At 38.2% G+C, this 13,002-nt stretch overlaps 1 protein-coding gene across 6 annotated transcripts; it reads left to right on the forward strand.

Annotated features, from left to right (window-relative positions):
* Positions 1 to 798: 798 nt before the first annotated feature.
* Positions 799 to 12,671, forward strand: LOC100695579 (sialic acid synthase). 6 transcript variants are annotated; one of them, XM_019359724.2, is made up of 9 exons: positions 805 to 899; positions 1,151 to 1,261; positions 5,570 to 5,689; positions 5,812 to 6,027; positions 6,583 to 6,682; positions 7,998 to 8,152; positions 8,777 to 8,805; positions 11,480 to 11,717; positions 11,893 to 12,671. In XM_019359724.2, the coding sequence occupies exons 3-9, from the start codon at positions 5,591 to 5,593 to the stop codon at positions 12,076 to 12,078; spliced, it is 1,023 nt and encodes a 340-aa protein (XP_019215269.1). In that variant the 5' UTR covers positions 805 to 899; positions 1,151 to 1,261; positions 5,570 to 5,590; the 3' UTR covers positions 12,079 to 12,671. The 6 variants fall into 6 exon arrangements, with proteins under 6 accessions (XP_019215271.1, XP_019215269.1, XP_019215270.1 ...); XM_019359725.2 differs by having other exon boundaries at positions 863 to 922; XM_025907873.1 differs by lacking the exon at positions 805 to 899 and adding an exon at positions 999 to 1,104 and having other exon boundaries at positions 1,202 to 1,261.
* The last annotated feature ends 331 nt before the right edge of the window (positions 12,672 to 13,002 follow it).

The raw sequence follows: 13,002 nt of genomic DNA on the forward strand, positions 1-13,002 counted from the left end.
TCACACACAAGCGGGGGAACTTGGGTAGAGAGTTTTACATGTAGTTTTTTTGCTTTGTATCTGTAACCAGACCTTAACAAAAAAAAAAAGTAACTTGTGTAAATATATTTTACAAACACAAATCTTTTTTGCACATGCACAAATTCTCATCTATGAATGCGCAAACATAACATTTTCAGATTTTAGTTTTGGTCTACAACATTACAAAACTCAGTTTATGACTACGCAGTCTGATTTAAAAGTACAAAATATTTATGACCACAATCTGAGCCCATAGGATTGCGATCAAGCAGAGCTGAGTTTGTCTGATGTGTTGACGGACAAGAGGGGGATCGCAAGCAAATGGAAGGGTTAGTAAAATTATGTTTGTTACAGCCCTAGGAGGGCCTCCTCCTGTAGTTGCCCTTGTGTGGGTGTGTCCTGCTGTGATAGCGGCTTGACCGTCTCTTTTAGTTCACTTACTAATAGAAGCATTAATAAAACTCTTTAAATTAACCCTTTGCCTCCCTGTCTCCTTTTTTTGACCTGGACACTTTTTGTTACTTTCCCTCATCATCTGGACCTTTTTATGGGAAAGTAACAAGTGGGGGCTCATCCGGGATCTTTGAAAAAAGGGAGTTCAGAATTGGTAGCATTTGGTTTTTGATTATTTCGCTTTTAGATAACTGATATTGTGTCACCTTTGGAAAACCGCTTTTTCCCAGTTAAGTTAGGTGAGTGTCCAGGTGAGCTTTTTAAGTTCTTCCTTCGGGCACTCCTTTATTATTTTGCCTTTCTTGTTTTTGGAGTAATCCTGGGCGGGGATAAGTTCCCTGTTGGGGGTAGGCAATTCAGGGCTCCGGTCACTTAAGTTTTTGCTTTTTGAAGTCGCCTTGAGCCCAGCATGCTCCAGAAGATAGGTAGGTGAAGTTTAGGGAACTGGGTAAGTTGGTATTTGTTGTTTAGTGTGTGTGCCACAAGAGGTAAATTAGTCAGTTCTGTTTAATTGTTGGCTGGCCTGTGACAGAGTTGGCAGGTGTGTGGTGGTGTCTTGAGGCTGAAATGGCGTTCAAGTTACATCAGCTGGAGCTGACAAGTGCTGGGCCTATAGCTGTTGGCGAACAGGTGTCTGGATGCTCGTTTGTAAGCAATAACATTTGCCTTTTTCCAGTTTTCTGTGAGACCAGCTTTGATAGTTTCTTCATTGCATTTGAACGCATAGCGACTGCACTGCAATGGCCTCAAGACATGTGGTGTGTGATGCTGCTAAGTAAGCTGACAGGTAAGGCTCAAGAAGTTTGTTTTGCTCTTTCTCTGGAGGATTGCTTAGTTTATGAAAAGCTTAAAAGTGCTGTCCTCAAAGCCTATGAACTTGTACCTGAAGCCTATAGGTAGCATTTTTCAGGTTTGGAGTTGACACAGGGTCAATCCTACCTTGACTTTACTAGAGAGAAGAAAAAACCTTTTGATAGGTGGTGCTTTGCAAGTCAGGCTAATGATTTGGGTTTGTTACGTGAGCTAATGCTTGTGGAGGACTTTAAGAACTCCATGCCTGAGTGTATTCATTTTTATTTAAGTGAACAGGCTGCCATACTGGCAGATGAGTTTACCCTAACTCATAAAACAGATGCTGTAGAGTGAGACATTCCTTCTCACCATAACACATCTTGGAGAGCTAGGACTGTGGCGGCTAACAAGGCTGATACAGTTGTGGTTTCAAGACCCAAAACAAAGCTTTGTTTCTTCTGCCACAAACCTGGCCACCTTGTTGCTAGCTGTTTGAAACTGAAACTCAAACAGAAAGCGTACTAAAAGCAAAAAGGGCCTGCCTTGAGAACAGTCAGTCGTGGTTCTCAAACTGACAAAGTTGCCAGGCCTAGTAAAAGGCTACGCTTGGAGCATAATTGCTCAGTGGTGTCATGTGGTCAGTGTCAGAGGTCAAATAACTCTGCGCTGTAGCCTATTCACCATTTTCCGGGCCCTCCAAATGACCTGCGGGGTGATAGATTGTGTATACCACAAACATTCAAATCATTCAAACCTGCACCCCTGGCTAACCAGCATGCCTTTCAGCAAGACCCAGTGAAGTCTGAAATTTTTTTCAGTAAGGCCTTCTATCTGCCCACTGGGTAAAATAAGTTGTGTTAAATGAGAATGAACCGTGAATGAACAGCTTGTAGAACTGGGGGATCATATATAGATAAGAACTGGAAGGAGCATGTTTGGAGGTGTGGTTCCACTCCTGAAATACCAATACTTTATCTCCAGTTAAAATGTAAAAAAAACAGCTTGCACATAATTCACCAATCTTGCAAAAAATCTATTGTAAATAAAATATTAATCCTTGTCTGTGCAGTGTTATACTTTTAGAGCTGGCATGGTTTGCAGCATTAAAGTGGTGGGACACCTTTGCTGTCTTTGCTGGCACCCATGTTAACAGTATCTGTTACTAATAATAATTCTCATGTGAATGTTGTTTACTCAGTTGAAGTATGAATAGAAAATGTTCTTCCGTAAAAAAAAGAAAAAACAAATCTCAGTCTTGCATTCTGGCTTTAAAGATCTGCATTTTTGTAAACATCTACACAGACAGCATGCTAACACAAAGCTAGCCAGAAACCCAAAGTGATGATAGAGCTGAGTGCATGTCAAACCCAGCCAAAAGGTTGACCTTCAACAGGTAACAAACTGATGAGTCAGCCATGCGATCAGGCTTGTAGCCTTCATTTCTGCCTGTTCATGTTTCTATATTGAGTCATTGTGGTGACCGCTTTGAAGTCTCTTTGGGCCGGTTTTCGTCTATGATTTGTGTTTATACGTAAGCTCTAAGAGATAGTTCCTAAGTGTGTAGAACTGTAGCCTCAGGTCTATATTGTTAAATGGTAAGGATAAACATAAAGTAATGCATCAAGTAGTGTAACAAATGACTTCCTCTGGTGAGTAATTATGTAATGTACTGCATTACTTTTAAACAAATAAAGAGTAATGTGTAAAACATTACTGCTTTTGAGTAACAAACCCAACACTGGTTGTTAGCCAGAACATAATGTTATAAAACTAGAAGATCTTAAATAGACTGTGCCACCAACACTAATAAGCAGTCTGGTCCAGTGTTCAGAGGTCACAAATTGCCAAACAACCAAAAACTTTAAAACATAAAATCATTATTTGAAGATAAGTTCATTAAAAGTAAATGTTCTTAATAATGTTCCAACTTAGCATATAGTAAGCCATGTGTAATTTGAAGACCTTTCCAACATATATACCCACTGCACAGCCACAAAGTCTCAACCGTAGAAATGATGGCAAACAATGACAACTTAAAATTATAAATGACCAACACCATTTAATAAGGAAACATGGACCCTCACAGAAATTGCTAAATGACCTATTTCGATATGTGAAAACTTACTAGAAATGGAACAAAAGACAGATGAGTTAGACATAGAGTAATAAAAATAACTTAACAGCCCCGGTCTATTGGCAAGCATATTTCCAAACCAAGGAATGAGATTGCTCACTTGGGGTTAGCAATCTGTTTTGAAAGTTGACAGGGAAACCCAGTGCCTGAATGTGTGACAGAACCAGTGACAACTGAAAAATTTTGGCTGTACCAACACTTTTCTGTCTCTGTAGTGGGGACTACTCGTATTGCTGTTTTCTGCAATAGTGCACTCATTTCCTCTATGCAGCAACTGCACAGTGGAGGCTAACGGTGCATTTGCATAATGACTGAAACTAGTGGCATAGTTCCAAGCACGTTATTGTGAGAAACTTGTACACTTAGGCCCCCCGTTCAGAGATGCATGCTCATGCTACAGAACTCTGTAGCCGTATGATTGAACATACCCATGCCCTAGTCTGCTGGAAGGATGATAATGGAGAAACTTTTTGTTTTCACGTTCTGTTCAAGTTTTCAAATTTCAAATACTGATTTTCCACACTGCTAATACATAAAATTTGACCATAATTCAACGATAGACACGTTTTTTGTGCTTGACCATAGCGTATAAATCAAACAGTCAATACATGATTAAAATCAAACAATCAATATGTAGTTGAAGTGTAAGCCTGAAAGTGTTTAACAGAAGTATTACATTAACTGTTTAGGAAATATAGACATACATAGTCCCACAGTGTCAGTCTTGCATTCTGGCTTTAAATGTCTGCATTTATGTTCGTTTTTGTAGTCTTTCATGCATGTTAGCTTCTCACCCCCATTTTACTTTGTGTACTGTGTTTCACTTAGTAGCTCGGGTTATGTCAGTTTATGTCATTTGTAAATGAGATCACAAATGATACAAAGCTGTTTTTAACAGAGCCATAGGTGTGGTGTCACAAGGTTTTGAATAGTGGCTAAGATCCAATTTGTTTTCCATTCTTTTGTTTGTCTTTTATGTCAATTACATTGAGTTCTTTGTGTACATGTAGTGTTTTGGTTTGTTTGATGAATGATTTGAAAAAGACACACCTGCTTCCAGAAAGCTACTGAAATTAGTTTAATGTCAATGTATTCTTTGCCATCTACCAAAGAATCTTCTTTCATTCTTCCGTAAAATGCATGCCTTATGCTTGGCTTTTTTTTTCTTTTTTTTTTGCACAAAGGACAAGAGTGCAATAGTAAAATGAAAACTGCATGCATTACAGAAATCCCTCCATTATACTGCTTAGACAACTTTAGCTTTTTGCAAACATCTGCACAGACAGCATGCTAACACAATGCTAGCCAGAAACCCAGAGTAATGATAGAGCTGAGTGCATGTCAAACCTAGCCAAGAGCTCGACCTTCAACAGGTAACAAACTGATGAGTCAGCTATGCGATCAGGCTTGCAGCCTCCATTTCTACCTGTTCATGTTTCTACATAGAGTCACTGTGGTGACCGCTTTGAAATCTCCTTGGCTGGTTTTCATCTATGATTTGTGTTTATACGTAAACTCTAAAAGACAGTTCCTAAGTGTGTCCTCATTAGGATAGAGATTTGTGGACTTGGTCTAAGGACAGAGATGTATTAGTTGGCTATGTTTCGGAAACTGATATCCAAAGGATTATTTATTTGTCAATTTATAATAAAAAAAATGTTTAAGCTGTAAAAATGGCTTTTACATCATTTTATCACTTTTATCCAACACATTATTGTATATTTTATTTGTATTTACCAGTCAATTTAAAAATGTTTAATGTTCTCATTAAAAACATTATTAAAATGTAAAAAATAGTTTGCACATAATTCACCAATCTTCCACAAAATCACAAAATCTATTGTAAATAAAATATTAATCCATGTCTGTGCAGTGTTATACTTTTAGAGCTGGCAAGGTTTACAGCATTGAAGTGGTGGGACTGGTTGCACTCATTGTTCTATTGAATAAAACAAAAAACCAGTACGTGTATAATTGAAACCTGAGTAACATTGCAAATCTAGGTGTTGCAGAGGCGGGTCTTCCCAGGGTTATAAAGAGCAACGCATCCAACAGCATCTTCCTCTTACTTTCAACCTAGAAGGGTTCATCATTTGAGATTCACCTGTGAATTTGACTCCACTCAGAATTTTAGCCTGTTAACTTTCTGTCACCACTATGCCTCTTCAGTTCGAACTGTGTCCTGGCAGAATGATTGGGGGCTCCCATCCATGTTTCATTATTGCTGAAATTGGACAAAACCACCAGGGAGACATTGAGATTGCCAAGAAAATGATCAAGATGGCAAAGGTAAATTCAGGCGGTGGTAGTCTGCCTATGAATGATGATGAAAAAATATTTGAGCTGTAAAATCACTATTTTGTCTTGCCTAGTCTTGCCTTGCTATGTCTTTTCATCTCTTCTCTCATCAGGACTGTGGTGCTGACTGTGCCAAATTCCAGAAAAGTGAATTAGAGTACAAATTCAGCAAGCGAGCCTTGGAGCGCCCCTACAATTCAAAGCACTCCTGGGGGAAAACGTACGGTGATCACAAGCGTCACTTGGAGTTCAGTCATGATCAATACAGAGAACTAAAAAAGTATGCAGAGGCCATTGGTATCTTTCTCACTGCCTCTGGTATGGATGAGGTATGAGCTGCAAATAATCATGATTGTCTGGAAATTTCACTTTAAATGCCATTACTTTTAATATGTTACTGTATTTCTTAACCTGAAAAACAAAACCTGGAATAAAACTTACAAAAATGTAGTTGAACCTACAAACAGCATTTTTATCCCTCTAAAATCCTGGTGTAGTGGTGTCTTATATGATGATAATGATTTCACCGTGCATAGACCATCAGAGATTAATCAAAGTTTTGATGAAAATGAAGTGAATTACATTTAATGACCTTCGAAGTTACCAAATAATGTAATTAATCTGTTCCTTAAATAATAAATAATTATTTTCCTTAAATAATCACATACTGTAACATATTGTGCCATTACTCATATCAGGTTGTGTTTGCCTATTTTTAAGACCTGCCAAGGTCTTAAAAATAGGCAAACACAATTTTTTTAGGACTAATAGAGGGTTTAGATGCTTTTTTACATAACTGTAGCTGAATAACTAATACATAGAGCAGTAAATATGTCAGCGATCACTGATGATACTCTGTGCTATAATTACCTTGATATTCATAGATGGCCGTGGAGTTTCTTCATGAGCTGGATGTGCCCTTCTTCAAAGTTGCGTCCTGTGATGCAAACAACTTCCCATATCTGGAAAAAACAGCCAGAAAAGGTACAGGTCTTTGTTGTATTACACCTCAAAAGCACTCTTGCCTCAATTTTAAGGAAACATGAAACTGAGGGTGTGCCGTGAATTAAGCACTGTGTAACAAGGCGGGTGTGGTCCTTAGTAAACAAAAAAAAAAGAAGAAAAGAAATATATGAAATTGCATTGGACAGGTATAACAGTGGGCAGGATTTAAAGTGTAACAACATAATATGGTGATCATTTTCAAACAATAGCCATAGCCTCCTTCACAGGTTCTCTAGGTTTGAAGCCATCTGTGGCTATTTTTTAGTTTTTTAAGTACTGATTCAGCTCATCAATGTAAAAATGTAATAGGAATTTTATACTGTACATGGACACACAGTGATACAGACATAGAAAGGACATATTTCTGTGGATGGAGCTGATGTCATGCACAACAATATGACATGGTGAAGAAAGAAAACACTGCCTGGCCATAGATGCAATTTTGAATGTGTGTGTGTCTAGTTCCTCATTCTATCCTTTATATTGGCTCCCAATTCATTTTAAAATTCTTATTTTAGCATACAGAGCACTAAATGGCCAGGCCCCAGATTATTTATCCAAGCTTGTTACACAATACACCGCTGCTCGTTGTCTCCGCTCACAGACTGAGTTTCTTAGTTGTTCCCCGTACACGACTGAATACCAAAGGGGACAGAGCCTTTCAGTCTGTGGCACCAAAGCTGTGGAACAGTCTACCACCACAACTATGTTTGGTTGACTCTGTGAAATCCTTTTTTTTTTTTTTTAAACATTTTTGTTTACTTTTAACCTTTTATATTGTGTATATTGTCTATTTTGTTACTTAATGTTCTGCCTATTTTGAATCTTTGTGTACAGCGCTTTGTGACTATCTGTCTATGAAAAGCGCTTAATAAATAAACTTTACTTACTTACACACAGTCTCAACTGTCAGGGATCACAAGCACTGAAAATGGAAGTTTGTTTGCTGTTTGCACTGTAGACTATTTCAACATGCAGCTTTATAAATCCAATGGGGGTATAAAAATGTTATAATACATTTTAAATATGAATTAATTATGTGTAATTATATTTAATCAAATAATTAATTGTGAATTATTTTTCTATAATATATGTTAGAAAAATATATAATCTAATGTATAATCTAAATACATCATTAGTTTAACCCTCCTCAGATTTTTCACATTGCATCATGAAACACTCAACAACACAAACAACAATCAAAGCAGAAACTGACTCTTTGATGGCACGTGATCCCTGACATCCCATTTTTGCAGTCTGTTGGGTTACATATATACAAATCTATCAATGTCAGGGCGACCAATGGTGGTATCCACTGGAATGCAGTCAATGGAAACCATACGCCGTGTCTACAAGACAGTAAAGGAGCACAACCAGAAATTTACTCTCCTGCAGTGCACCAGTGCCTACCCTCTGGATCCTAAAGATGTCAACCTCAGTGTGATCAGGGTAAGATGAATGAACATCATAATCATCACCTCTGGGTCAATAATAAATATCCCCCTATTCCCCCCTTTTTCCATCTTGTTAATGCAATAATTCATTCTGCACTGTGTGTTCTGCTTTTGTTTTGTCGAGTTTAGTTTACATATTAAAAAGGTACATGCTCTGTGAACTTGACTCTTTAGTTGCATCTTCACTGCCATTTTAGTGTTGATTTTCCACTTCAAATTGTATAATTACTGGGATGTATCAGACATGACTCCCTTGTAGAACATCACACAGATCCAATTAGTAACCAGTCTTAACACTTACAGGTACATATGTGTTTAACTTTATTTTTTGGTTAGAATGGTAGACAGTGAAAAACATGCTTTCTGGATCATGGATTGAAAATATTTTTGCATTGTTTCTCATATGCTTTCAAACTTTCATACTTTCAAATCCAGCCCCTAAATGTTATATGATTACACAGTGTCATATTACACAATCACAAAGTAGGTGCTGATTTCGGAGAGAAGACACCTGTCAATGGAAACTAGTGATTGTGTTGAGCATTACCACACATTTGACTTTAATATGCTCAGACTTAGTTTGTGTAATACTATAGTTTTTTTTTCTTTTTTTTTAAAGAAATACCAGGAGGAATTTCCAGATGTTCCAATTGGAACATCTGGAAAGTAGATGTAGATGTCTTTCTGAAAGTGCTGTAACTAAGTTTAAGAATATAATCCACCCACTGTTATCATCTTCAATGCCCTGTACCAACATAGAGCAGAGCAGCTATCTGAACGCTACTCCAACAGAGGTCGATTATCTTGTTAATAATTTTACCTCCTCACTACGTACGACTCTGGAAACTGTAGCTCCTGTGAAAACTAAGGCCTCAAATCCAAAGTCCCTGACTCCGTGGTATAATTCTCAAACACGTAGCCTAAAGCAGATAACTCGTAAGCTGGAGAGGAAATGGCGTGTCACAAATTTAGAGGATCATCATTTAGCCTGGAGAAATAGTTTGCTGCTTTATAAGAAAGCCCTCCGCAAAGCCAGAACATCTTACTATTCGTCACTGATTGAAGAAAATAAGAACAACCCCAGGTTTCTCTTCAGCACTGTAGCCAGGCTGACAAAAAGTCAGAGCTCTACTGAGCCAACCATCCCTTTAACGTTAACTAGTAATGACTTCATGAACTTCTTCACAAATAAAATTTTTATCATTAGAGAAAAAATTACCAATAATCATCCCACAGATGTAATATTATCTACAGCTACTCTTAGTACCATCGATGTTAAGTTAGACTCTTTTTCTCTAATTGATCTTTCTGAGTTAACTTCAATAATTAATTCCTCCAAACCATCAACGTGTCTTTTAGACCCCATTCCTACAAAACTGCTCAAAGAAGTCCTGCCATTAATTAATTCTTCGATCTTAAATATGATCAACCTATCTCTAATAATCGGCTATGTACCACAGGCCTTCAAGCTGGCTGTAGTTAAACCTTTACTTAAAAAGCCATCTCTAGACCCAGCTGTCTTAGCTAATTATAGGCCAATCTCCAACCTTCCTTTCATATCAAAAATCCTTGAAAGAGTAGTTGTCAAACAGCTAACAGATCATCTGCAGAGGAATGGCTTATTTGAAGAGTTTCAGTCAGGTTTCAGAGCTCATCACAGCACAGAAACAGCTTTAGTGAAGGTTACAAATGATCTTCTTATGGCCTCTGACAGTGGACTCATCTCTGTGCTTGTCCTGCTAGACCTCAGTGCTGCGTTCGATACTGTTGACCATAATATCCTATTAGAGCGATTAGAACATGCTGTAGGTATTACAGGTACTGCACTGCAGTGGTTTGTATCATATCTATCTAATAGATTCCAGTTTGTACATGTAAATGGAGAGTCCTCTTCAGACACTAAGGTCAGTTATGGTGTTCCACAGGGTTCAGTGCTAGGACCAATTCTATTTACATTATACATGCTTCCCCTAGGCAACATCATTAGAAGACATAGCATAAATTTTCACTGCTATGCAGATGACACGCAGCTCTATCTATCCATGAAGCCAGGTAACACACACCAATTAGTTAAACTGCAGGAATGTCTTAAAGACATAAAGACCTGGATGGCCGCTAACTTTCTGCTTCTTAATTCAGATAAAACTGAGGTTATTGTACTCGGCCCTGAAAATCTTAGAAATATGGTATCTAAGCAGATTCTTACTCTGGATGGCATTACCTTGGCCTCCAGTAACACTGTGAGAAACCTTGGAGTCATTTTTGACCAGGACATGTCCTTCAATGCACATATTAAACAAATATGTAAGACTGCTTTCTTCCATTTGCGCAACATCTCTAAAATTAGAAATATCCTGTCTCAGAGTGATGCTGAAAAACTAGTTCATGCATTTATTACTTCCAGGCTGGACTACTGTAATTCTTTATTATCAGGAAGTCCTAAAAACTCGCTGAGAAGCCTTCAGCTAATCCAAAATGCTGCAGCAAGAGTACTGACAGGGACTAGAAAGAGAGAGCATATTTCTCCTGTTTTGGCTTCCCTTCATTGGCTTCCTGTTAAATCCAGAATTGATTTCAAAATCCTGCTCCTCACATACAAGGTCTTAAATAATCAGGCCCCATCTTATCTTAATGACCTTGTAGTACCATATCACCCTATTAGAGCACTTCGCTCTTGCACTGCAGGCCTACTTGTTGTTCCTAGAGTATTTAAAAGTAGAATGGGAGGCAGAGCCTTCAGTTTTCAGGCCCCTCTTCTGTGGAACCAACTTCCAGTTTGGATTCGGGAGACAGACACTATCTCTACTTTCAAGATTAGGCTTAAAACTTTCCTTTTTGCTAAAGCATATAGTTAGGGCTGGACCAGGTGACCCTGAATCCTCCCTTAGTTATGCTGCAATAGACGTAGGCTGCCGGGGATTCCCATGATGCATTGAGTTTTTCCCTTCCAGTCACCTTTCTCACTCACTATGTGTTAATAGACCTCTCTGCATCGAATCATATCTGTTATTAATCTCTGTCTCTCTTCCACAGCATGTCTTTCATCCTGTTTTCCTTCTTTCACCCCAACCGGTCGCAGCAGATGGCCGCCCCTCCCTGAGCCTGGTTCTGCCGGAGGTTTCTTCCTGTTAAAAGGGAGTTTTTCCTTCCCACTGTCGCCAAAGTGCTTGCTCATAGGGGGTCATATGATTGTTGGGTTTTTCTCTGTATTTATTATTGTGCTATCTACTGTACAATATAAAGCGCCTTGAGGCGACTTTTGTTGTGATTTGGCGCTATATAAATAAAATTGAATTGAATTGAATTGAATTGAATTGAATTGAATTGGATATTCTGGACATGAGAAAGGGATTTACATCACTGTGGCTGCCGTGGCGATGGGAGCAAAAGTTGTGGAACGCCATGTGACCCTGGATAAGACCTGGAAGGGAAATGACCATGAGGCATCCCTGGAGCCCTCCGAGCTGGCAGAGCTGGTCCGAGCAATACGACTGGTGGAAACAGCAATGGGATCACCAGACAAGCAAATGTTACCATGCGAGAAGACCTGCCATGATAAGGTCAGTTTGATTCATTTGACTTGAGTTTTGAAATTCTATCAGATGTCATTGTTAACTGTGTTTACCTCCACCCTATTCAGTTCGTGGAACATCCATAATTCTGTAAATTTGCAAAAGGTACATGAGATGGATTAAAATATATCTTTTATGTATTTATAATCTTTTTTTACTCCAGTTGGGCAAGTCAGTCATTGCTAAGGTGACAATCACTAAAGGAACAGTGCTGAGCCTGGATATGTTTGCAGTGAAGGTTGGTGAGCCAAAGGGTATCCCTCCAGAGAACATGCAGAACCTGGTGGGCAAGAAGATCAAAGTGGATGTCGAAGAAGATGACAGCATCTTGGCAGACATGATAGAATAAAGGATCTTCCCAATTATTGGGACAGAGAGGCAGGCAAATAGAGAAGGATAGAAAATAAATATGAAGTGAGTAAGATAGGCAGGTAGCTAGAAAATGGACAGACAATGAGATAATGTGTGAACAGTGAAAGGGATATGGTAAATTAAATGTGGGATAAGAGAAATATGAATATTGTTGAACTTGAAATGTATGTCTGGATGAAGCTATATGGCCTTTATGTAATTTGAATAAATGTAATAATATAAATGTAAACACTTTAGAACGTAGATGCATATTGATATTAGATCATGATGCCAACTCTATATGCCTTCATAGGCTATTTTCTGAATGCCACTGGCCATATTTTTCATACTTTGCTAGTCATCTCTCCCTGCCTATTTTTTCCAGGATGCAATCATAACAATAAAAGCTATGGGTAGTTACACAGGATGCTCATATGCATGTATTGCATGTGTCAGGAATATTATTGTGAAATGATCTGGGGGTTTTCATATATAGCTTCTCTTAATTTTCTAGGTGTCACATGTGGGGCTATAGCTGTAATCAAATGTTTCTGTAATATTAATACTTCAAATAAACAAGGCTTTAAGAAACTCTGTATTCTTGACTTTTCATTAACAGTTTACAAATAACATCGAAACATTCCTTTAACTGAAAATATAGAATATGACTAAATTAAAATAAGTGTTGTTGTAGTGTGATAAATTAGTTAGCGAGACATATCTTTCTCTGTGTCCTCATGTTTCCAATTTGTCTGCATTTTTACCAAACTAGGGGTCATGAAACTTAGATACTAAAAGATTGGTCTGATGAGTCTTGATTTCTGCTACAAAATTTGGATGGTAGGATCAGATTTTGGAATAAATGACATGAAAGCATAGAGCTATCCCTCCTCAATGGATCAGACTGCTACTGATGATAAAA

This window comes from Oreochromis niloticus, linkage group LG6 (assembly GCF_001858045.2).
Source record: "Oreochromis niloticus isolate F11D_XX linkage group LG6, O_niloticus_UMD_NMBU, whole genome shotgun sequence".
Classification (NCBI taxonomy): domain Eukaryota; kingdom Metazoa; phylum Chordata; class Actinopteri; order Cichliformes; family Cichlidae; genus Oreochromis; species Oreochromis niloticus.